We start from the raw sequence: 25,472 nt of genomic DNA on the forward strand, positions 1-25,472 counted from the left end.
TGAAAATTTTTTGAGGGTAATAGTCACGCTTTCTCTGTGTCTCTAACACCAGATGGTTATTTTAGCTGTCTGTCCTGATATTTTTATGTTCTAGGATGCAAACGTGCCACCAGTGTCTTTTCTGAAGGTCTTAAAACTGAATAAAACAGAGTGGCCCTACTTCGTGGTGGGAACAGTCTGTGCCATTGTCAATGGGGCCCTCCAGCCAGCTTTCTCCATCATCTTCTCAGAGATGATAGCTGTAAGTTTAAAAACATCCCACAGCAACTGGAACGAAACAGTCCATCAGCTCCTGCTTGGCCCAGCCTCACCAATTCTGGGGTTAAGTAGCTTCAAATTAAACTAAGCCAAAATACATAATTCTGTTTTATAGTTAAACTCATTATGAGAGAAAATGAGTCACCTTTGAAGAACCCTGTTATATTAGTGAACTTACAAAATATAAAAAAAGAAAGCTCTCTAATTAATTGTCAGCACTTGGGTGAAATCCATGTTAGGAGGTGGTTCTTATTTGGTTTTAGGGAGGCTGGCCCTTGGCTCACAGGACTGTGGGCCTGGAGGGGTCAGGATCGAGGGGAAGGTGAGTTCATAGGCTAGTGTATCTGTAAGTCCAGGTTTCCAGACACAGTCTGATCTCCTCATGAACAAGTGGGTAAGACCAGGAATGATACTTTCTGTCTGCCCTGTGGTTTCATCATTTATAACATAAACCTGCTTCAAAGAGTGTTTGAGGATTGGGAGTACACAAGTAATCACGCAGGAGCTTCTCAGAGTGTCTTCCTGTGATACAGCCTTAAAACACTGTGGTTTAGCAGTGCTCCCCAGAATGCAGAAGTCTGCAGCTAAGCAAGAAAATCCATACTATTCAATTATTGAATCTATTGACCGATATGTGTACAAAGTTATTCAAAATGTCAGTCCTTATGTACACTCCTTAATCACCCTATAGTATTACTGGAGAGACATAACGGATAAGAACAAACCCCCTCCAACATGGTAAAATGTATTCGTCTCATGATGTTGGACATTGTTATATATTAAGAAAGATCAGAAAAAAACAACAAAAAATTTAAATTGCCCCTCTGAATCTTATTAAATTTCAATGTAAGGTAATTCTTGGCTTTCTTGCAGTTCAAGAGATACATAACTTACAGGCACACATTTTTAGAATCCAGGTACTAGAAAGACAGCTCACAAAATAAATTAAGTTGTGCCTACAACGTCTTTTGTGGTAACACATACATGGCAGAAAAAAAATACAGATGTGTAATGTGTCAGGTGCTAATAAGTGTTTTAAAAACAGGGCATGGTGACGTCAGAGAAAGAGCTGGTCAGTGAACGCCCCCAGAAGGGAAGACTGAGGGCTGGGGCTGAGGACAGAGGAAGTAGAGACATGTCAGAGCCCTTTGCTGTGTTCAATCTGGTTATGACCTATAATCCCCAAAGACACAAATGCAGGAGGGAGGACAAGGAAATGTATACTGAGATCATGAAAACAGGCTGGCAACTTGGAGGGAGGGGTGCTGTATGACAAGATGCATATATGTAACACCCCTGGACTGTACACTTAATGAGGGTTAAAATGGTATGCTAGTTGTATTTTACCAGAATTTGGAAAGGCCACATATTCAAAATCTACTTTCACAGATGCGACCCTCAAGCCACTGCCTGGGGTAGGATGAGCAGGCTGGATCCAGACACCCACGTTTTAATGCTCTCTTCTAGATCTTCGGTCCCGGGGATGACGCAGTGAAGCAGCAAAAGTGTAACATGTTCTCACTGGTCTTCTTGGGCCTAGGCGTCCTCTCCTTCTTCACTTTCTTCCTTCAGGTAAGCGGAGATGATTATAGAATAGAAATTATAGAATAGAGAAATTAGTAGAGACCTAACCAAACTTCCCGATCCTCACACTGAGATGAGTTGACGATCCCATGGGGGCAGGGCTTATTAATGAGCAACCTCCTTCACCGGGAAACTGACCATGAAAAGTCTCAGTGTATCTTCAGCAAATAGCCACTACCGTGGAAGGAGACTTGGGCTCATTGGTTGCAAACTAAAAACAAAACCAAAAAAAACCACCACCAACAACAACAAACCCAGTAGAATAACAATTCTTTATGTTGTTACTTTCCCCAATACCAGCTAACTTTCAACTTTCTCCTTCCTAATTGAGGGACTATCAGAAAGAGCATATATCTACATTCATGTATTACAGATTGGGTCAGAAAATAAGCTAGCCAAAGTCAGGTAGGTAGGTGGTGCACATCTCTAATCCCAGCACTCAGGAAGCTGAGGCAGAAAGATCACACGTTACAGGTAAGCCTGGACTACACAGTGAGATCCTGACTCAAACAGGAACAGGAATTTGGTTCTGTTTCTTTTGTTTTCTTTTCTACCTAATTAAGCTTTCAACAAGCCTGTCAACACGGTGGTATGACAGACTTCTCACTCCAGAGTGCCAGCAGGGTGTAACTGGGCACCCAGCATGCCAGAGGCAACAGTAAGATGACATTTTCACCTGGAAGTCATTGCTATGCTAATAGCACCTCAGAGGTCTGATGCAACTCCAACCTCTGGCTCAACAGGCAGTGAAATTCTAGCGGGAAAGAAGCAATGAGGTAGCCTGCAACAGCCCTCCAGCAAAGACAGTGACAACAAGCTTGTTCTGAGTAAGGAACCTGTGGGGCAGCTGCACCCCATGCTTCCATCCCTGGCTTAGGCTAGAGTTCAGCTGTGCACACTCCCAAGTTCTCTGCACGCAGCACAGCTCATAGCATTATGGGATCCCAACCATCCCTCATGCCCCAGAAGCAAGGCATCTCTGGATATCTTGGGTACTCTCCAGCTTGGATCCAGTTGTTGGGAAGAGGGAAATTATCTGGCACGGAGGCTTGGAAAGGAAGTGAAACCTAATTGTTGCCTAATCCTGAAGCAGGCGGAGCTGTGCCCGTGGGCTCATTTGGAGTTTGAGAGAAAAGACTTGTTTCTTTCTACAGCACAGCAACCAGAATGACTCTGCAGAATTTTTCTTGTATTTATTATATTCAAAGTGTTAGAAACACATAAAAACATTCTAGTTCATCACAGTGTCTTGGTTACTGACATTCTGCCCTCAAAAGTTATTGAGAGACGAGAGAAGCCAAAATTCGGTGTTACAGTTCCAAACTTCACAATAACTCGGCAGTACCTACATTTCAAGTTGGCTTTTGTTGGTTGAGTAGTCGGCTAACATACAGATAAAGTAAAATCAATGTATGTAGTTGTGTCAGGACACTAGTGAGGAACAAAACGATCCTGAGTCTGTTTCTCTTCCCTAGGGCTTCACATTCGGAAAAGCTGGCGAGATCCTCACCACAAGGCTCCGGTCCATGGCCTTTAAAGCGATGCTAAGGCAGGTGAGTGCATTGCAGACGATGCCTGGTGTTTAGATTAGGACTCTGCCTGCTGCGGTTGGCAAGCTAACAGCTAACGCTCATATTTCCCCTCCAAGACTTGTAGGCAAGGAATGATGAGGGTCCTACAAGTGACTATAATCCTGAAATAGTCAAGGACTTCTCAAGGTTTTCCTGGGAGCAGACATTTCAAGGGCTCTTTGACTTATTCTGCAACTATGTGCCTCCATATGTACACTCATTTCCAGTACGGTATCTGATCTTTGGATTCTGCAGGTGCCGGCCAGGCTTTGGAGACTGTAGGGTGCCTTTGAGAAGGTGATTGATAGCATCTGTGTTCATGTGCCACAGTGGACCTTCCAACTAGGTTTTCCCAAATGCTAGAAATTGAATTATGTTTTGCCTTGTGCCCTGTCTTCACATTAATTCATGTGTTCATTTATTGAAACTTTACTTATTGTGTAAGTTCACGTTCTGGGATAGGTGTGAGAAATGTGAAAACATGTGTCCCACCTTTAAAGAAAAGATCCTAAAGAGAGCCAGTTGGCTTGAATTGGCCATATCCCTGTTCACACTGGGCACACAGTAGGCATCACAGTTTTAGCATATCTGAATGGATGACTTCTTTGGGAGACCATCCAGACTCCTGCTATGTGGGAAAAATCACTTTATATGAAAATAAAAGATACTCCCAATAAGTATGTGTAATTAATATGAAACCTAAGATATATTTTTAAAATAAAAAAGTAAAAAGCATAGCAAGAATTCAACTTTAATTTCCCTGTTTACAGCATATAATAAAAGACTTGTCTCTTAATGAGAAGTGGCACCCTAAGGAGCAGAGGTGTCCACAGGACAAGTTATAACAAGTGCAAGCTGTGACAATTTGGTAGACAGAGCACCCACAGGAGCCTGGCCTTGGGTAGACTTGGCAGATGAATCTGTTCCTTTCCTCTGACTAGGACCCCTTTCTCTTATGCGGAATAGTCAGGACATGTGGCCTAATGTGTCTGCAGTGGGCTGCTCAAGGTTGTGCCTGGACCAGTCTGTATAGAAGGTCTCCCCTGAATTCCAATACCCACACTTAGTTTGGATACCTCTCTTCACTGAAGTGCTTCAGAGTTCTTTATTTTTGTTGTGTTTAATTGTGAGTTAATTTAAAGGTGTGTTTTATTCCACAGGATATGAGCTGGTTTGATGATCATAAAAACAGTACTGGTGCACTCTCTACAAGACTCGCCACAGACGCCGCGCAAGTTCAAGGAGTATGTAGACTGCACTGGGCTAGTCCTTTCCTTAAGAAAACAAGCATGGCATTGCTCCATCTCCTGGGATGCTTTCAGCTGGGGCTGGGGGCGGGGCGGGGGGAGTTGCAGGGCGGATAGCTCAGAGGTGGAGAGCTTGCCTGGAGTGTACAAGTCCCTAAACAGTTTTACAAAGATATTTTTACTTGGAAATATCAGAACATCCAGCTGAAACTGACTTAAACAACAAGGGGAAGTTTAGACTTCAGGTAGACTGATCTGCTGGCTCAGTACAGGTGAATTGCCTCCTCAGTGTTCGCTTTGTAGGGCTCATTTCCTGGTTGGCAACCATTAGCAATTAGAACTAGAAGCTTCTTCATTTGCTATCTCTGAAGAAGACACACATCTGTACCTCATCCATCAAATGAAAGCCCTTTCCATAACTCTTGTTGTAACAGCTCATAAATCACACACCCAGGCCTGAGCCAATAGCTATCTCAAGACAAGGCTGTTCTCTGGCCAGCTTAGGTCCCCGCCCCGTGAGGTTCAGATTTCACAGGAGAAGAGAAGGGAAGGGGCTCACTATAGAGTCGGCAGCAATGTCTGTGACAATGATTTTCTGAACTGTGCAAACAGCTAATTCAGCTGTAGTGTTTTGTGGTTGACGGTCTTGTAGGAGGTGGATACTTAGTAACATGGTTTTGAGGAGAGTGTAAATTTCTGCCTACACAATTAAGCCAAATGGTTACTTAAATGACTGGGGTTGTGGATGGATTCCCCTTTTGAAAGGTTCATGTCCCACAGCTTATCTATACAGTGGGTGATTCTGTGGGCTGAAGGGATGAGAACAGACCCTGTGGAGACTTGTGGCTTAGGCACAAGCTGTGGGTTTGTTGAGAGGGTGAACTCTTCACATTCTGAGTAGGAGCCCAAGCCTAGAACCCATGGCTTTGGAAGTTGACTTGGCTGCCTTATATTTTTTTTTCTCTTGTAGGCCACAGGAACCAGGTTGGCTCTAATTGCACAGAACACAGCCAACCTTGGAACGGGCATTATTATATCATTTATTTACGGTTGGCAACTGACACTTCTGCTGTTATCGGTTGTACCATTCATTGCAGTAGCAGGAATTGTTGAAATGAAAATGTTAGCTAGCAATGCCAAGAGAGATAAGAAGGAGATGGAGGCTGCCGGAAAGGTGAGCTAAGTGGGCTTCGGCCGGCAGAAGGGCTGCTTGTACACGTGCCTGGCTTGATTTGACATGTTATTCTATACACTACAGCTGATAATACACAGCCTGAGCAGAAATGTGCTACTGTATTGATAATACCTGGAACTGAAAATGATATGGTTCCTGTGACATTTCTAACTTCCAGACAGAACTTGTTATAAAGATCTTGCAAACTGCCTAAGTGCATTTGGCATCATTTCCCAGGGTCGTTGATAGAATAAATGCCGTTGTTTTTACTGATAAGAATGTAAGACAGAGTACAGAAATGAATTATCTAAGATCAGAAGATTCCTTGTACCTGTCCCCCACCCCACTGTGATTTTTTTTATCGTTAAAGTTAGCACCCACCAGGTGGCAGTAATTCCCTATTTTGTACTTCTAATTAACGTGTAGTGAAAACTGAGATTGTGTAACAACTGTACAACATATGGGAATTCATTGTTATCATTGACTTACTCCTAATATCGTCACAGTCATCCTGTAAGGTAGATGATAATGCTACCTCACTTGTGTAGACGTATGTGTGTCTTTGCACACATGCTTGCACATACTCGTGCCAAGTGTGTAAGACCATAGGAGTGCATTGAGTGTGGTCCTCTATTGCTTTCCGCTATTCTTTGAGAGATGATCCCTCACTGAACCAAAGTCTTACCATTTTCCTTAGAGGAGTTGACCCATGAACTCCCAGGATCGGCCTGCCTCTGCTCCTGACCACTGGGCTGACAGGCTTCTTATGTGGATGCTGAGTGTGTGAGCTGAGGTCTGGGTGCTTTCAGAGCAAGGACTCTGACCTGCTGAGTCAGATCCTTCATTTTTGCAAATGTAGAGATGTGGACAGAAAGTAAGTCCAACCAAAGCACAGCACTGTTATAGGCATCTAAGTGTGTGTGAATCTACATATGAACATGTGGTTTGCAAGGCACACACATTCAGATGGTAAAGCAGAGGTCGTATTCACGGACGTATCTGTTCCTGTGGATGTAAACATCATCCGTTAATGAAAAATTAGGAAGTAAAGCAGATGATTAATATAAACTGATGGTTCCACAGCACCAGCCTTAACATTCCCTCACAAGCATCATGGCAAATGCTTTCATAACGACTGTGTATGGTGGGAGAGACGGTGTCTCCACTTTATGAGGAGATAGGCTTTGGTATTAAGTGACTGTTTACCTAGGTATGGCTGACATGAGAGTAAGTAAAACTGGTTGACGTGCCACATGCTTATAGGCTCATCACGCAAGAGTCAGAGGCATGAAAACTGCCATTACTTCACAGCCATTCCGGGTTACAGAGCAATACACTATCACACAAGAAAACAGGGAAAGAAGTAAACAAAAAACAAAGCAGCGTTTAGGACAGACATTAGGATTTTAATGAGAATGTTTCCAGTAAGCCAATTCTGTCCACTGAGATCTGCTACTTCCTCCCGTAAATGGCCATGGCTGCCATCCCATGGGGTCAGTGTTCCCCCAAACACTTGTCGTTTTCCCAGGCATGGCCTTGCCCTGGAATCAGAGTTCTCTGGAAACGTGTGTTGTGGGTCCTGGACTTCATTCTTGTTTCCGGGTGCTGAACATTTTCTTATGTACTGTTTTCAGGTTGTGTAGGGTATCATTTTCTTCACTCTGGGTACCACAGCCTAAAGAACAACAGCAACAAGAAAACCAGCCAACCAACCAAATCCCCCTAAAAATAGTTCTGCTTTCTACATTCTTGAAATTCTTCCTCATTTCTCAAGAGAACATGGTCATAATGAAGGCAAATTTTCCTTTGGCAAATTATACAAATAAAAATATCTTGAATTGACCCAACACAGTGACCATGACTCTACTGAGAGAGTTAATATTTTGAGAGGAATGAAAATTATCAAACTTTGAAAGAAGTATGGCAGTGAGAACTGAGTAGTGTTTCAGACACAAAGACGCTCAGTTCTCAGTCTTGTCCTCCTGCTCACACCACATGATGCTGGAGAGAACTCTCCCAGTTCCAGTGGCCTTTCTGTCTTGGTGGGATGAGGTGCTATTCATGATGCTGTCCAGGCTTCTTCATACACTTCCTAAAGCTGCCATCTTGGGGGTCAGCAGATGCAGCCTAATGTTAGGTTTGAAGAATGTGAGGTATTATAAATATTTTAATCCCCAACAATCCAATCATGGTTCAATTCTGTTTTCTAAACTGTTAGGTCAGTGAGAGAGTCAGGGTTAGTTTCTGGTGTGATGTGGTAGGGGTTGATGACCCTTGAAGTACTTGGAAGACAGATGAGGGAGGATTGCTGCTGGTTTAAGACCAGTGGGGTCTAATTTGAGACTACCCCATGGGGCAGCAGAGTAAAACTGGGCCAAAGAAGGGACTGGGAACCTGGTAAGCTCCTCCCCATCACTTGCTCAAAAGGATGTGATCTTTCACTTGGGTACAAATTTTTATTAATGAATAAAATCTATCAGGAATTGGAATATTCTCATTTCAATTTTCCAAGGACACTTTGTTAATACGAGTATTTGCTGCTGGGCAGTAGGAGGCAGATGGTAAAATAAGAATATAACTATAAATCATATTTATACTTGTAATACAATCCTCTAAATATAACATTAATATGTGTACAGTCTACTAATTAGTTCCATCAGACTGTCCTTTGTGATCCAAATAACAAATTTATATCATGATCATCTTGACTAGTTCCCATTTACTGAGCTCAGGTTCAGAAAATCAAGGGTTAATGGTAAACTTGTTTACAACTAGTTTCTCCCTGTGTGAAAATCTCAAAATAGACAGCGCAGCCAGTGCAATTGCCTAAGAGCAGACTTGGCATCAGGTGGCCTGGCAGCCCACATGCTCTGAGTTAATTCTGAGGCTTCGGGCTGTGGGGAACCCCCTCTGCAGCTTATTTCCTCATCTGTGAGAACAGGAGTTACACTACCCTACAGGGCTGTCCTCAAGCTAAAGGGAACTATGTCCTGCAATTCGACAACATTTTGGGTGCTTCTACTATCTGTTAGATTATTACTACTGTTTTAAAGATAGAGTTTTTTAGCCTAACATAAAAAACTATCTTTCCCCTCCTTACAATGGGAAGCTGTAATACAAGTGTTGAAGCTGAAACGAAAACACAAAATTTAACATCTGATATTGCTGGTGTTGACGTGATTTACGCTCAATAGCTAATCACAGTCAATACTCAAAGGGTGGCTTGGCTGTAAGGATTAAAAACAAAACAACCTTCTGATTGGCTTGGGTTAAAGTGGGTTGACTTAAAGGATGTACTTCAAGTGCAGACAGTAGTGCGGTGGCTGTCTCTTAGACCCACAGGCTGTATTGTCTCTGGGTCTCTCTGTATGTGTGTCTCTGTCTCTTAGACTCACAGGCCATATTGTCTGAATCTCTCTGTACATGTGCCTCTGTCTCTTAGACCCAAGGCTGTATTGTCTCTGGGTCTCTCTGTACATGTGCCTCTGTCTCTTAGACCCAAGGCTGTATTGTCTCTGAGTCTCTCTGTACATGTGCCTCTGTCTCTTAGACCCACAGGCCGTATTGTCTCTGGGTCTCTCTGCCTCCTGAGTCCACAGGCTATACTCTCTGCATATCTGTCTTACTCTTGAACCATCTGCACTCATATCTGCTCCCCAAATGATGGCTACCCCTCTAAATACACAGAGTCATCCAACAGCTACTTCCTCCAGCTCCAGGAAACCAAGTCTGATTAACCATGATCGGGTGTGCTTCCTTTACTTAAATAGCAATATAAAGCAGGGTCACTTCATTTACAGGTGGACTCTCCTGCTTTTGGGCAGACTGTTTAAGCAAGGGTGTGCCCAGGATGAAAATGGCCATCATTTCCAATGACCTCTAGAAACCATTACTTAATGGTGTCTTCTAGACTCTACCCTATAGAGAAAGTAAGGTCACTAAAGGGCTGTGGTGCAAGTTGGTCATGTGACTGCCTGATGGCAGGGCTATATGTTCCACTCTGGGCCTCATGTGTAAGCTTCCATGAACACCCAGAGACTTAGCTACTCTAGTGTGCACAATCCCAAGGCTGGTTTTGTTAGAGACCTAGTATGAAAGAACATAGTCTGCCTTTTAATTTTATTGGAAGGAATATAAGACATATTTACTTAACACTGACAGTACATCTGACAGTTATTTTTCATTTCAGAAATAAAAGTAGCACTTCTAATGAACATCTTTCTGTTATAGATTGCAACAGAGGCAATAGAAAATATTCGGACTGTTGTATCCTTGACCCAAGAAAGAAAATTTGAGTCAATGTATGTTGAAAAATTGCATGGGCCTTACAGGTAATAAACGTACGATCACTGCATACCTACTGCTTTCCTGGGGCTGTGCTACTGTTTTCTAAGAGCATTAGACATTTCTGCTCAGAACAATGGTAATGACTCTTGTCCGATAATTATCTTATCAAGTCCCAGGGTTTCATTTCTGTTGTGGACATGGTGAGATTAGGTCTTTGAGGGCCGAGAGTTACTGAGAGCTGCATGATAATTCAGTCACTGGAGAGGAGCCAGCTGAGGGCTCTGGATGAGCATTCTCTGAAGGAGTTGTCCAAACTCTTGTTTTCTTTAGTATGTAGGTAGATTTAACTGTGTACCATTTCCTCATTACTTTACGGAAAATTTAGAACCCCAAAGAATGAAAAACTAAAAAAATTATTAATGTGATCATAATTTAAAGACTAAAAATAGCTTCATAATGTTGTGTAACATTGTAGTCACAGTATTTGAGAGTATATAAGTGATACCTCCCAAATCAGCATAACACCATGATCACATTATACAGGCTCCACCTCCCAAGTCAACATAACACCATGATCATAGTATACAGTACTCACAAGTATACACACCACGATGCCACCCAAATGACCAATACAATGAATTTCCTTTGCCAAATACCTCTGATTTGAGAGTAAAGAAATTACTGTGGATAGATTTAGAAGTCTAATAAACTATAACTACAGTTCTAATTAGAAATAATTAGATAAAATGCTAGATCCTCTAAGCAGGATCTAGCATGGAGAACCTCTGGTGGTGATATTTATGCAAACATCAATTATCCAACTTTTGTGAAACTGAAATAAGTTTTAACATGTGACTAGAGATGTTTCAGGACATATTATTATATGTTCATTATATGTCCATGTTCAGATAATTCCAATGTTATCCTATGTATTTTTAACACAATTATTTTACAATATGGTTTGAATATATGAATTATTAAATATTGTATAATACCAGTTATCATTTGAACATCCACCATGTGCTAGGTACTAAGATGGCTATTTTTGTGGTTTACTGCATTTAATTCTCAAAATAACTTTTCATTAGAGAGACTATTTCATTGTGTATGTCAGAAATCCACTGAATTACCTTCTTAACCTATTATCTTTTAAGGCAGGAGTTTGACTCAGGTTGACTAGGCTAAGCTGTGCTCTTTCAGCTAGACAGTGGGTAAGAGAAGCTGAATAATGTCTATAAATATGAATTTTGAATAACTGAATGTGCTTTTCAGGAATTCAGTGCGGAAGGCACACGTCTATGGCATAACTTTTAGCATCTCACAAGCATTCATGTATTTTTCTTATGCTGGCTGTTTTCGATTTGGTGCTTACCTAATTGTGAATGGACATATGCGCTTCAAAGATGTCATTCTGTAAGTAGCTTTGAAAATATCAAGATTATTGTATACTAATCCTAAAATAGGGTTTTAATAGGCTTATGCAAAGGTGTGGCATAGGAAAAAAATCAACTGTCCAAAATGAGATCAGGAAGTTCAGTTTCCTGGAGCTGTTACCCTGGTAGGCACAGGAATCCGACCTTGTCACCACACCAACCAGTTTCCTCATCTATCCTTGTCACCACACCCAGCAGAGTTTCCTCATTCCAGTGATCTAAAGTTCACCAAGCTTGTGACATTGATTGCAAAGCATGAAGTTGGTTGTGTATGTGAACCTTTTCAGGACAGAAGTAAGCAGAGAAAACTATGAATGTCATTAGGAAGTTGTTGGAGATAGTGGAGCCAATTCAGGGTAGGGTTAAATAGCTTGTTTCGTTTCTATAACTAAACCATGGCCCTGACAATGCAATGTGCAGTCTGCCCAAAGTCTGGCAAATTACTCTTTTCGCTAACTGGGAAGAGTCAGGGGTCAAGTGTCTGTCTCACACATGTGGACACCCAGTGTCGCCTGCATTATTTATTATGGGGGCTGCCTTTTGCTATGGCTCTGCTGCTCGTTGAGCCTCTTAGGTACTTTGGGCTTCCGTTTTTTTCAGTGTTAAAAAGGGTATATATGAGTTGAGATCACAAATTAGATTCAATTGTAAGCAATTTTTGGGAAAAACCTTTGGAGTCCCACATCAACTCAGAAGGAGAGCCCCACTTCCAGGTGAACAGAGAGAACCAGACGGAGACAGTGGGTCTTGCCTCCCCTCTAAATTCTTGTTGCTATAGTTACTGGAAGCAATGTATGTGGGCTTGGGGAAATGACAATTGAAGAACTATGTAAATGATAGTTAAAAGTTTGCCTTTGGACTTTGAACACCGTGGAGCTAATTCGAACCCCTCTTCCTCTATCCAGGGTGTTTTCAGCAATTGTACTTGGTGCGGTGGCTCTAGGACATGCCAGTTCATTTGCCCCAGACTATGCAAAAGCCAAACTGTCTGCAGCGTACTTGTTCAGCCTGTTTGAAAGACAACCTCTGATTGACAGCTACAGTGGAAGAGGGCTGTGGCCTGTAAGTGTTCTTCCGGCTAGATGGCTGAGCTCTGTCCTAAAGGTTTTCTTTCCACCACAATGACGTGATCACATACTTAGCTTCTTTGGGATATTTATGTGGCTGTATCTCGACAAATTTTTTGGCATTTAAAAAAATTAAGCACAACTTCAGAAAAGAAAAATGAAGGTATACTGAAAGAAACTAATTTTGACAATAGCTTAGTCATTTCTACATGGAGGTCTATGCAATATAATTCAGTCACAATGATACAGTTAGCAATTCAGCTCTAGACACTGCTGTGGCTTTTCTTAAGCCACGGAGCCCTTGGCTCAGTATTAGCTTTGCACAAATTAGACACTTGAGTTTCCATAGCCTGTCTTTGAATTGACTTTTTGTCTAATCAATACTCACATCTTCATTTTCTATCATAATGAACTTGCTAGCCATGTTAACTTGTGCAAGCACTATACCAAATAGGCATTTTATGATTCACTATTATTGGCTTTGGTTAAGTTTCCTTGAAATAATACTTTTATTTCCAATGACTGTGAGACCAATTTGATAAAAAAAATTGTAAAAAACTTTTAGGATAAGTTTGAAGGAAGTGTGACGTTTAATGAAGTCGTGTTCAACTATCCCACCCGGGCCAACGTGCCAGTGCTTCAGGGGCTGAGCCTCGAGGTGAAGAAGGGCCAGACGCTGGCCCTGGTGGGCAGCAGTGGCTGCGGGAAGAGCACAGTGGTCCAGCTGCTCGAGCGCTTCTATGACCCCATGGCTGGATCAGTGGTGAGCACACTTTCTCAGTAAATTGATTAACAGATGTGATCAGACTAACAGTTGAGTGAGGGTCCAAAACCCTACCTGGTGTAATAAATATAGCCTGTACACTTTAAACTGGCGCCTGTGTCAAATAAATATATGGGCCATTAGGGTAGAATATTACAAAGTATTGCACTAAAATACAATATAGGATTGCTCTCTGGTGGCCTGTAGGCCTTTTGTCCAAGTACAATATATTTGTTTGTTTGTTTGTTTGTTTATTCTCTCATATGTTACATCCCAAAGGCTGTCTCCTCTCCTTTCTCCTCTCTCAATCCCTCCCCCATGCCTCCCATCTACTCCCAAACTCCTCTTCCTCAGTTTCCCCTCAGAAAAGGGCAGGCCTCTCAGGGATATCAGCCAAGTATGGTGTGTCAAGTCCCAATAAGACTAGGTGGCATTTCTCACATCGAGGCTGGACAAGGCAACCCAGTAGAAGAAATGGGTTTGCAAAGCAAGCTAAGAGTCAGACACAGCCCAAGCTCACACTGTTAGGAGTCCCACAAGAAGACCAAGCTACACAACCATAACTTATGTATGAAGGACCTAGGTCAAACCCAGGCAGGTTCCCTGGTTTTGGTTCAATCTCTGTGAGCCCCTACAATCCCTGGTTAGTTGATTCTGTGGGTTTTATTGTCGTGTCCTTGACACCTCTGGCTCCTACACTTTCTTCCCCTTTTCTCCAGGATTCTCAAGCTCTACCTAATGTTTGGCTGTGCATCTCCTAACGTTTCCATCAATTGCTGGATGAAGCCTCTCTAATGACAGTTGGGCTAGGCACCAATCTATGAGTATAACCCAACAGCATTAAGAATCATGTCATTAGCTTTTTTGGTGAGGTCCAATCATGTTTGTTTCAATCCCAGGTCTCTGGACTATCCAGCCTCTGGGTCCTGGACTTCTAGGCAGTATCATGTCTGGGCTCCCTCTCATGGCCTAGGTCTCAAGCTGGACCAGTCATTGCGTGGCCAGTCACCCAATTTCTGAGCCATATTTACCTCACCACAAATTGCTGGTTAAAGGTTTTGTGGCTGGGTTGGTGTTCCAGTCCCTCCATTCTTGCCTGGTTATAGGAGATGCTCTGTTCAGGCTCATTATCCCATTATTGTTAGGATCTTAGCTAGGCTCACCCTAGTAGATTCCTGGGAGTTTCCATTGCACTAGGTTTCTACCTTGATCTAGAAAAACCCTCCAATTTCAGTCACCTCTCGAAGAATTCTCTCCCTTCATCTTTCTGATGACTGATTCTTCCTGTTCCTGTCCCCACCTACAGCCAGTCCACTTGAAATACCTTTCTATTTTTCCTTTCCAGGGAAATTCAGGCGTCCCACTTAAACCCTCCTTGTTACTTAGCTTCATCGGGTCTATGGATTGTAACGCGATTAATTACTTTTTACAACTAATATCCATTTATAAGTGAATACATTTCTTCTGAGTCTGGGTCACCTCATCAGGATGATCTTTTTGCATTCCATCCATTTGCCTGCTTTTTTGTTTGTTTGTTTGTTTGTTTAGATTTTTAAAACAATGAGTTTCTGTGTAGTTCTAGTTGTCCTGGAATTCATTCTGTAGACCAGGCTGTCCTCAAATTCACAGAGATATGACTACCTCTACCTCCTGAGTATTGGGGCCTGCAACTATTTTAACAGCTGAGTAATACTCCATTGTGAAACCTTCCTCTTTATCTATGCTTCTGTTGAGGGACATCTAGATTGTTTCCAGTTTTTGGCTATTATGAATAAAGCTGCTATGAACATAGTTGAGCAAGTATCCTTGTGGTAGGATGGAACATCCTTTGGGTATATGCCCAGGAATAGTATAGCTGGGTCTTTGGGTAGCTCAATTCCCAATTTTCTGAGAAACTGCCATAATAATTTTCAAAGTAGTTGTACAAGTTTGCACTCCCAGCAGCATGGAGGAGAGTTCCCCTTGCTCCACATCCTCACCAGCATGTGCTGTCACTTGTTTTAGATCTTAGGCATAATGACAGGTATTACAATGAAATCTCAAAGTAGTTTTGATTTGCATTTCCCTGATGGCTAATGGTATTGGATATCTCTTTAGTGTTTTTGGCATTTGAAATTCCTCTGTTGAGAATTCTCTATTTTGATCTGTACCCCATTTTTAAATTGGTTTATTTGTTGATATCGTGTGTGTGTGTGTGTGTGTGTGTGTGTATACTCACACACAACACAAAACAATCAAAATTATCACATATATAGAGAGAGATAGAGAGAGATAGAGAGAGATAGAGATAGATAGAGGGAGAGAGAGAGAGAGAGAGAGAGAGAGAGAGAGAGAGATTAGACATCTATCAGATGTAGAGTTAGTAAAAATCTTTTCTCATTCCCATTCTGTAGGGTGCTATTTTGTCCTATTAACTGTATCTTTTGTCCTACAGAAACTTTTCGGTTTTATGAGGTCTATTTATTAATTGTTGATTTTAGTGCCTGTGCTATTAGTGTACTGTTCAGGAACTTGTCTCTTGTGTCAATGCATTCAAGGCTATTTCCCATTTTCTGTTCTATCAGGTTCAGTGTATCTGATTTTATGTTGAGGTCTTTGATCCACTTGAACTCTAATTTTGTGCAGGGTGATAGATATGGATCTGTTTGCATTTTTCTACATACTGACATCTAGTTAGACAAAAATCAGTTGTTAAAGATGCTTCATGCTTTCATTATACAATTCTGGTTTCTTTATCACAAAGTCAGTGTCCATAGGTGTGTTTTTATGCCAGTACCACTTGTTTTGCTTTGTTTTGTTTTGTTGTTTACTATAGCTCTGTATTACAACTTGAAATCAGTAATGTTAATACCTCTGGAAATTCTTTCATTGGACAGAACTGTTTTAGCTAGCCTGAGTTTTTGTTTTGTTTTGTTTTGTTTTGTTTTGTTTTGTTTTGTTTTGTTTTCCATGTGAAGTTGAGTATTGTTCTTTCAAGGTCTGTAAAGAATTGTGTTGTGTTGAATTTGTAGATTTCTCTTAGTATGATGGGCACTTTTACTATGTTAATCCTAGCCACCATAAACACAAGAGATCTTTCCATCCTCCGAGGTCTTCTTCAATTTCTTTCTTCAAAGTTTTGAAATTCTTGTCACACAGGTCTTTTATTTTGTTTGTTAGAGTTACCCCAGTATATATTTAACTTGTGGCTATTGTGAAGAGTGTTGCTTCCCTAACTGCTTTCTCAGCCCATTTGTCATATGTTATAAAGGAGGGCTACTGACATTTTTTTATTGTTAATTCCTGTTATTTTGTTGTTGTTGATGTTGTTGTTGTTATTGTTGTTGTTAGTGTTGGTGGTGGTGAGAGGACTGTATGTGTGTGTTTCTTTTGTTTTTACTGGTATAAGATTATTTATTTCCTGTGTTATCACAGGTATAGTTAACCCCTTTTGAGTGGAGATTCCCTTCTATAGCATTCTGTAGGGTTAGATTTGTGGGTAGATGTTTAAATTTGACTTTATTATGGAATATCTTGTTTTCCCCATCTATAATGATTGAAAGTTTTGTTGGGTATAGTAGTCTGTGCTGACATCTGTGGCCTCTTATGGTCTCCAAAACATCTGTACTGGCTGGTTTTGTGTGTCAACTTGACACAAGCTGGAGTTATCACAGAGAAAGGAGCGTAAGTTGAGGAAATGCCTCCATGAGATCCATCTGTAAGGCATTTCCTCAATTAGTGATTAAGGTGAGAGGGCTCATTGTGGGTGGTGCCATCCCTGGGCTGGTAGTCTTGGATTCTATAAGAAAGCAAGCTGAGCAAGCCTGGGGAAGCAAGCCAGTAAGTAACATCCCTCCATGGCCTCTGCATCAGCTTCTGCTTCCTGACCTGCTTGAGTTTCTGTCCTGACTTCCTTTGGTGATGAACAGCAGTGTGGAAGTGTAATCTAAATAAATTCTTTTCTCTCAAACTTGCTTCTTGGTCATGATGTTTGTGTGTGGGGCAGTGGGCTGTAAGAAGCAGCTGGGTGCTTGGTTGAGCATAGGCCTTGAACCCTGGACCTTTATTGAACGGCAGGTGTTCAGCTCTGCTCCCAGGCCCTGGTTCTTTTCATTTAGCTTCAGCCTTCCACAGCCCCTCCCACAGAGAGGTCTATGGCCATCAGTCATGAGGAACAGTGCCTCAGGCTCTCCCACATGTAGATGAGGTATCTCCAAGCTCTCAGACCAAGCTAATAGGCATTATCTGTTGCCAGACCCTAACCCACCCTGAAACTGTATATAAAGGCTGTATTCAGAAGTGAAAGGTGTGCAAGAATCATCCTGGTGTCCGAGAGTTTCTGTTGCAAGAACTATAACACTTGGGAAGAGATCTGCTCTCCCAGAACTTGCCTGGGACTCCAAGCTGCCTCCTTGCCAGCTAGCCGACTTCTTCTTGCCCAGCCCTGGCTCAGCTTGGAGAGACAGGTGCAGCACCTAGGAGTGACAGGGTGGTGACAGCGGAGAGCAGAGGCAGCAGAGGAGCCAGTCGATCTCCCCTCCCTGCTCACATTCTGTCCCCTCGGTCCGAATCCCTGCACCAGGCCAGGCCAAAGATCGTCATGGGACACCCTCCAGAACAGGGACCCACATTTGTGAAGGAATAGAAACCCTAAGACAATATCTGTCCAAGCCCTTCTGGCTTTTAGAGCCTCTGTCTGTTGAGAAGTCAGGTGTAATTTTATAGGTCTTCCCTTATATGTTTCTTGTCCTTTTTCCCTTGCCACTTTTAATAGTTTTCCTTTGTTCTAGACATTTAGTGTTTTGATTATTATGAAGCAGGAGGACTTTCTTTCATTTATTTGGTGTTCTATAAGCTTTGTACCTTTTTATTCATGTCCTTCTTACCCTTAGGAAAATTTTCTTCAATGATTTTGTTTAAAATATTTTCTGGATCTTTAAGGTGGAACTCTTCTCTTCTTCTATTCCTATTCTTATGTTTTGTCTGTTCACAGTGTCCCAGATTTCCTGGATGTTCTGTGTTAGGAATTTCTTAGATTTAACACTTTCTTTGACCAATGTATTAATTTCTTCTATTGTATCTTCTACACTAGAAATTCTGTCTTCCATCTCTTGTATTCTGTTGATGATGCTTGTGTCTGTACTTCCTGTTCACTTACCTGGATTTTCCATCTCTGGGATTCCCTCAGTTTCTGTTTTCTTTGTTGCTTCCATTTTCATTTCCAGATCTTGAATTTTTTCTTGACTTTCCTTGAGGACTTTATTCATTTCTTCCACTTGTTTGATTATAGACCTGGCTGTCCTAGAACTCGCTTTATAGACCAGACTGGCCGTGGACTAGATCTACCTGCCTCTGCCTCTAAAGTTCTGAGATCAAAGGCATGTGCCACTACCACCCAGTTTTTCCTGAATTTCTTTAATATATTTATTTATTTCTACTTTAAGGACCTCTATTATCTCTACAAAGTTGGTTTCAAGGTCATTTCTTGTGCTTCAGCTGAGTTAGAATATCCAGGACTTGATGTAGTAAAATAGCTAGGCTCTGGTGGTGCCATATTGCCCTGGTTGCTCTTAATTGTGTTCGCACACCAGCCTATAGGCATTAGGGTTAGGAGTAATTATAGATTTAGGTGTCAATTTCTGAGGTTATCTTTGTTGGGTATATGCTTTTCCCATTGGTTTCTGTTTCCTCTCTGGTCTTCTGACTTGAGTAGCCTGTGGTTCTGGTGACAGGAAAGTCCTCAGGTCCAGTAGGGTGTCTCCTCTAGGGTTTTGGTGGCCTGTGGAACCTCTGGGATTTTAGGTGTCAGCATTGCTTCTGTGGTTCTGTTATTCTGGAAACTGTCATGGCCTCTGGGGTTCCAGGTAATAGAGGCTGCCTCTGGTAGAACAAGGAGCTTCTGGGGTTTGGGATACTAGCATGGCATCTGAGTTTTCAGGTCTCTGGTGTTCTGGGTACCAGTCTGGCCTTTGGTAGAGCTGAGGGCTTCTGCTGAAGTTGTGGGCCTGGACGTGGGGCTGAGGTGGTGGGAGTGCTCTTGGAGACTGTTGAGGTTTGAACATCCAAAACAACCCAAGTAGGCACAAGAGTACATGCAAAACAAAATCTTTATTTGAATTAGGCAGCATAAATTTACAGGTCAGGGACAATAGCACAGACTTGGGAGCTGACTACATCCCTAAATACTCATCTTAATTAAAAAAAAAATCACAAAACCCGTAAGATATAATTACAATTTTTCATCAGTCAAAATCATTTGTTCTTTTGTGGCTAGGAATAATCATCGTTTTCTGGAACAAAGGAGGAATAAGAAGGAAGATGGCTAACCATCTGGAAAGTCTTCAGCCCCTCCAGAGCCTGGGAACTTGAGTTTAATTTCACCTTATGTTCAAAATGGAGTCTAAAAACAAAATGGCAGTACTTAGGATAAGTCTTATTTGCTTATTCCCATGAAGACAGCTGTGCCAGAGGGTAGAGAGTGTTAGCAGGTGGGGAGCAATGTCTTACCCCCGATTCTGCATGGCTTTCAATAGAGAAGTGTCCTGCAGCCAGAGCTGTGGGTCAGGAAATCTTTGTAAAACAAAACTAGCTAGCTTCTGGAGGCAGGAAGACCACACCCTTCACTCACAGTAACAAGAACAAAATAGTAACAAATTAACAGCAGAACTCATTCTCCTCAAGGCTCTGCTCTCCATAGCTCTTCGCTTTCCACTGATTTCTTCTTTGCTTTCCACTAAATTCTTACTGTGTGTTGTGGGAAGGAGAAGAGAGGGAAGTTAAAGACTGGCAGCTCTCAGAGAGAGAAGAGTAAACTCCAAATCAACCACAGAGACTCTCAGAACAGGCATGTCCTGCGTATTTTCACCCCACAACCTTCTACTTTGTCTTGTCTCTCTAACCCTGAACTCTAGGCTCTCTGATACTGATTCCCAAATTCCAACTTATGCACATTTGGTTTTTATCATAAATTGATGGCACCTAGCTGCTTCCTCAAGTGAAGATCTGTCTCTACCTGATATAGTCAACATGTAGAAGGTAGGATGGCTCAGTTGGCATAGTGCTTGCTGTTCAAGCACGAGGACCCATGTTCAATCCCTAGAACAGACCTCATATCCAGATGTACTTGGCCAACACAAAACAGGCTCCATGGTTTTTTGGTTTTTCATGTATGCACTTTTTGTTTTTATTGATGCATGTTTTGATTTCTTTTCTTGTTAGTCTTTGGAGAGAGAGCTTGTGCATGAGAGCTAGGGAGATTGGGAGGCTCCGAGGAGTTCAATAAGGAAAAGAATATAATAAAAATATATTGTATGCAAAAAAATTAATAAAAAATATAAAAAGTCTGGCATAGAGGTGTTTGTCTATAATCCCTCCTAGGGAGGCAGAGACCAGCAGACCTCTGGTGCTCACTGGCCAGCCAACCTAGCTAAATTTGTTAGTTTCAGATTCAGGGAGGGACCCTGGCTCAAAACATAAGGTGGAAAAATGATTGAGGATGATACCCAGCATCAACTTCTAGCACATGCATGTGCAGACATATACATGTGTGCATGTATGATTATGTGCATACATTTGTGCATGCACATACATTACACAAAAGTATGAGGGAAGTTTTAAGCTGGTGGCTTTCACAGAATAGAGGCACAGGGACTATCTTCCAGAACCTAGGGCTGTGCTGTCTTACCAATCTGCTCCTTTCTTTTCCTTGTGTGCCTAGGAGAGCAAGGAGAGTCAATGTCATTCTAGGGACAACAGATCTGAGTGTCACATTATGATACAGACTTCCTAAAGACAGATGGCACAGATGCCTGGTGAAGGGCAGATAGAGACAAAAGACATGTTGAAAGACATGGCCAAGTATGTTTCATCTAGACTGCAGCAAGAGACGCTTGTCATAAGAGTCACTCTGCTGACCACGCTCTTCTTCAGCGTGTTGACATTAGACATGAGGCTTGGCATTCCACAGCTGCGGGTACACACTTTAGCTGTCCTTTTTCTCAATTCAGCCACTTGCTATTTAGGATTGTTTCCCTTTTCTTTTAAAACTTTAACAGTTTGTGCATTTCTGTTTCTAAGCTCCTAGATGGTCAAGAAGCAAAGAAACTCAATGTCCAGTGGCTCCGAGCTCAACTTGGCATTGTGTCCCAGGAGCCCATCCTGTTTGACTACAGCATCGCTGAGAACATTGCCTATGGAGACAACAGCCGGGTCGTGTCTCATGATGAGATTGTGAGGGCGGCCAAGGAGGCCAATATCCACCCCTTCATCGAGACGCTGCCCCAAGTGAGTTAACTCCAAACTTCTCAGCTGAAATCAAGGCAGGCTCATTTTTATCCCTGAAGTGATTCCCAAAGCTCTTGGGATCGTCTCGTAGCTAAGAGGCTGATGTGTCTGGGAGAAGACACTGGCCTTGGTGATAGATTGTTCATCACCCTCAGGTGTGTGTGTGTATGTGCGTGTGTGTGTTTGTGTGTCTGTGCAGCTGCAGCACAGCTGTGCATTCTGTGCAGCTGCAGTGCAGGTGCACATTCTTGTACTGACATTCTGACACTGAAGATACAGAGCATTCCCATCACATCAGATCCCTTGAGCTACCATTCTTCCATTCATATACCCCTCCCTCCCACCTCAGTCTCCACAGCTCTGGCTATGCTCATCTGTTCTCTGTTTGCATCATTTGCCATTGTAGAGCCAGTATACACACATAGTATGTAAACTTGCATGGCCAGGTTCTCACACAGCACAGCTCTCCTCTTATTTGCTGAATGACATCCCATGCATGGCTGATCCACAGGTTACCTCTCTCCTAGGGAAGCTTACCACAGTTAATCTAAATTTGAGGTTGTAAATTCCCGAGTACTGATCTTTTACATAAACCTAAGTCCCAATATTTCTGGAATAAATACCCAGCAGCAGATCATTAAAACATATGATAATTACTTGTTTGTTTCACAAAACAGTACTCCAAAAGATTTCCTGTAACCACCATTTATAGCCCTCCCAGCAAGTTCTAAAGACTTGCCAGCATTTAGTATGGCTATGAGATTTTCATTTGCAACAGTTTGATAGGAATATGAACTAGATCATGGTGGTCCTCATATGGATTTGCTAAAGGGAAACCGAGGACCCTGTCATTTATCATGCATTTGTAGCTGTATCATCTCTCTAATAAAATGTCTATTTAGATTTTTAAATAAAATTCTAGATTTTTTTTTTTTTACTGTTGAGCTTTGAGTCTTTTATTTTAATTACATTTAGGTATGTATTGTAAAAATATTTTCTTCAAGTTATAATTTGATTTTCCTTTCTTCTAAGTGGATGCTTGATAGAACAGAGTTTTCTATCTTAGTGGACTTATATTCCTTTTGTGCATCTTGCTTCTGATGTCAAATCTGTCACCAAGTCTACACATATATGTCTGAAAGATATTCTCTGTTTTAAAAGAGTCTGGCTGTTTTACAACTTACCTTCGAGTGTGTGGTCCATTCTGTGCTTCATATTATTTGAGCCCTATATAATTATGTCAGGATGATCTCCGTCAGGGTAAAGGTAGAGGTACTTCATTTTATGAATTCTTTCAGAGCTCAAGGCAGAAGAGCTTAATTGGTTTTTTTTCCCTATTCTATTCTGCTGGGAATTAAAAGTAAGTCACACAAATAAATGACTTTAGATTTTTCTGTGATGTCTCCCAATTAACCTTTGGTGCCTAGGCACTGACCTGAATCAAGTAGTGATGACTGGAGGGAAACTTTAAACTTTCACCTTTTAACCTGATTTTGACACTGGATCTTAGGGATGAATTCACATGCTGTACTGGGCTTGGCAAAGAAGCCTACTAAATATACATCTGTCATCCTGCGCTTTTCCCAAGACTGAAAGCTTTCCTAAGTTCAGCCTCCTAAAGTACACAAAATTTTCTTTCCTTTATTTATCTCCTCTTTTAAAAACTCTCCTTCCAATTCTCCCTTCTCTTTTGTATTGTGTTACGTAATAACTATAATCAACATTTAAGTAGATATTATTAAGCTATTAAAAGAGAATAAACTAGTTTTTACTTGAGTCACATGACTACTTCAAACTGAAAAATAAAAGCCTTTGTGAGTCTAAGCTGTGATTCCACTGAAATCAGATTAAATGGTATTTACACTAATGGCAGGAATTTGAAATGGCTGAATTCCTTGTGACAGAATATCATTGAAAACTAAAGGCACTGTATTGTTCAGTTTTGAAGGCAAACATTCTTTGGAACTGAAAATTGTTAAAAACATTGTTAAAAACACTATCTTACTAGAGAAACATCTACTGATTTTATTTTTTTCCTTGTAAAGACAATGTTTTAAAACTGTATTACCTTTATTGGTGACTAACTTGCAGAAATATGAAACAAGAGTAGGAGACAAGGGGACACAGCTCTCTGGAGGCCAGAAGCAGAGGATTGCCATCGCCCGAGCCCTCATCAGACAGCCTCGGGTCCTGCTGCTGGATGAAGCCACTTCAGCTCTGGACACTGAGAGCGAAAAGGTCTGCCTCTTCCTGTCTCACTCACTTAGCAGAAAGCGTGAGGAGGGAAGCAATCACTAGACTTAGACGTGATCACTTTGAAGTAATAGAATGCACATTGCTACAAATGCACATATAGTTTCTAAACATAAAAGTAGCATTCAAAAGGAAAAAAGCTGGGAAAAAATCACAACTTTGGTACATTAGCTGTAATGAAAGACTGAAAAGGGCTTTTAAAAGGAGCTTTAGAAGATGATACTAGCAGTTAGTCAGGAAATTTAAACAGTTCTGAGAATCACTTGAATCATGGAAGCCCATTTCTGTTATAATTATAAAGCAAAACGAAGCTGTGCATGGCACAACGGCAGCCATGGAAGATACACATGTCTACAGCCATGTTCACAAAGATTAGAAAGAGGAATTATGATCGTTGATGCCGCCCAGATGGTAAAGCTTTAACTATTCATCAGAGTTGTTACTGCAGTTCTCACTTCAAAGCTCTTGTTGGGCTTTCGACAGGTTGTCCAGGAAGCGCTGGACAAAGCCAGGGAAGGCCGCACCTGCATTGTGATCGCACACCGCCTGTCCACCATCCAGAACGCAGACTTGATCGTGGTCATTCAGAACGGCAAGGTCAAGGAGCATGGCACCCACCAGCAGCTGCTGGCCCAGAAAGGCATCTATTTCTCAATGGTCAACATTCAGGCCGGCACACAGAACTTATGAACTCTCGTTACAGTCTATTTTTAAAATAAATTCAAATCATTTTTTTCACTTTATGATGTGTAAAAGAAATTTCTCGGTGAAGTTACAAAATATAGACCTGTCTTATTCCACGTCAGTTTAAAGTTCAACCTTGATGCTTGTGCAACAGCATCTGACACTGGAAAGCTGGAAGTGACGTCTGCCTGGACAAATGCGACACCTACCTTGACAAAATATAAGACCAACAGTGTGGCTCTCTCCTTGAGCTGTCAGCATCCCTCAGGGAGACCAGCAACACTCAGGCATATGCACGGGAAGCATAATAGAAATCCCAAACGAAGACATGTTCCCGATTGTTCTGAATAGGTAGATAGGTGATAGGATGGTTTGGGACCAAGTTTCTAAGTATAGAGGAAAATTAACTGAGTACTCTGTATCCTCTACTGTGCACAGAGGTGTTGGTTGTCAGGATCACATGGCTTATTTTCTTTCATCAACACATTCAATCCTACACGTTAACGGGTTCAATGTGGTCTTGTCATACTTGGAACATACAGCAGCAGATCCAACCATCCTTCCCCCTCCCCTCACACCCCTCCCTAATCTTTAGCAAACATTATTCTATGTGGAGGTGGTCACATTTTAGCTTTGCATGACATGCAGTACTCACCTTTCTGTCTGGCTTGTTTCACTTAACAGCTGTCCATTTCGTTCATATTGCTGCAAACGATGACCTCATTTTCCTGGCCTCTTTTCCTCTTGTGCTACTGGAGACCAAACTTAGGGTAGGCATACATACTAACACTGAGCTAAATGCCCAGGTCTCTTCCCTTATTCTTTATGACTGAATAATATTTCACTATTAAATATAGCACACTTCTTTATGCTTTTATCTACTGATGGA

General features: G+C 41.7%; 1 protein-coding gene across 3 annotated transcripts in view; it reads left to right on the plus strand.

The window, feature by feature from the left end:
• The window catches only part of Abcb4 (ATP binding cassette subfamily B member 4), a 61,270-nt gene extending 36,628 nt beyond the window's left edge, over positions 1-24,642 (plus strand). For all 3 annotated transcript variants that reach the window (XM_028776056.1, XM_028776057.1, XM_028776058.1), the window contains 12 exons: positions 95-241; positions 1,726-1,830; positions 3,318-3,395; positions 4,574-4,657; positions 5,631-5,834; positions 10,065-10,165; positions 11,394-11,534; positions 12,460-12,616; positions 13,187-13,384; positions 21,440-21,646; positions 23,738-23,884; positions 24,383-24,642. In XM_028776056.1, coding sequence (XP_028631889.1) covers positions 95-241; positions 1,726-1,830; positions 3,318-3,395; positions 4,574-4,657; positions 5,631-5,834; positions 10,065-10,165; positions 11,394-11,534; positions 12,460-12,616; positions 13,187-13,384; positions 21,440-21,646; positions 23,738-23,884; positions 24,383-24,589 — 1,776 coding nt within the window. In that variant the 3' untranslated portion in view covers positions 24,590-24,642. The remainder of the gene's footprint in view (positions 1-94; positions 242-1,725; positions 1,831-3,317; positions 3,396-4,573; positions 4,658-5,630; positions 5,835-10,064; positions 10,166-11,393; positions 11,535-12,459; positions 12,617-13,186; positions 13,385-21,439; positions 21,647-23,737; positions 23,885-24,382) is intronic.
• Positions 24,643-25,472: the final 830 nt, after the last annotated feature.

Source organism: Grammomys surdaster, unplaced genomic scaffold, assembly GCF_004785775.1.
Source record: "Grammomys surdaster isolate TR1022 unplaced genomic scaffold, NIH_TR_1.0 264, whole genome shotgun sequence".
NCBI lineage: Eukaryota > Metazoa > Chordata > Mammalia > Rodentia > Muridae > Grammomys > Grammomys surdaster.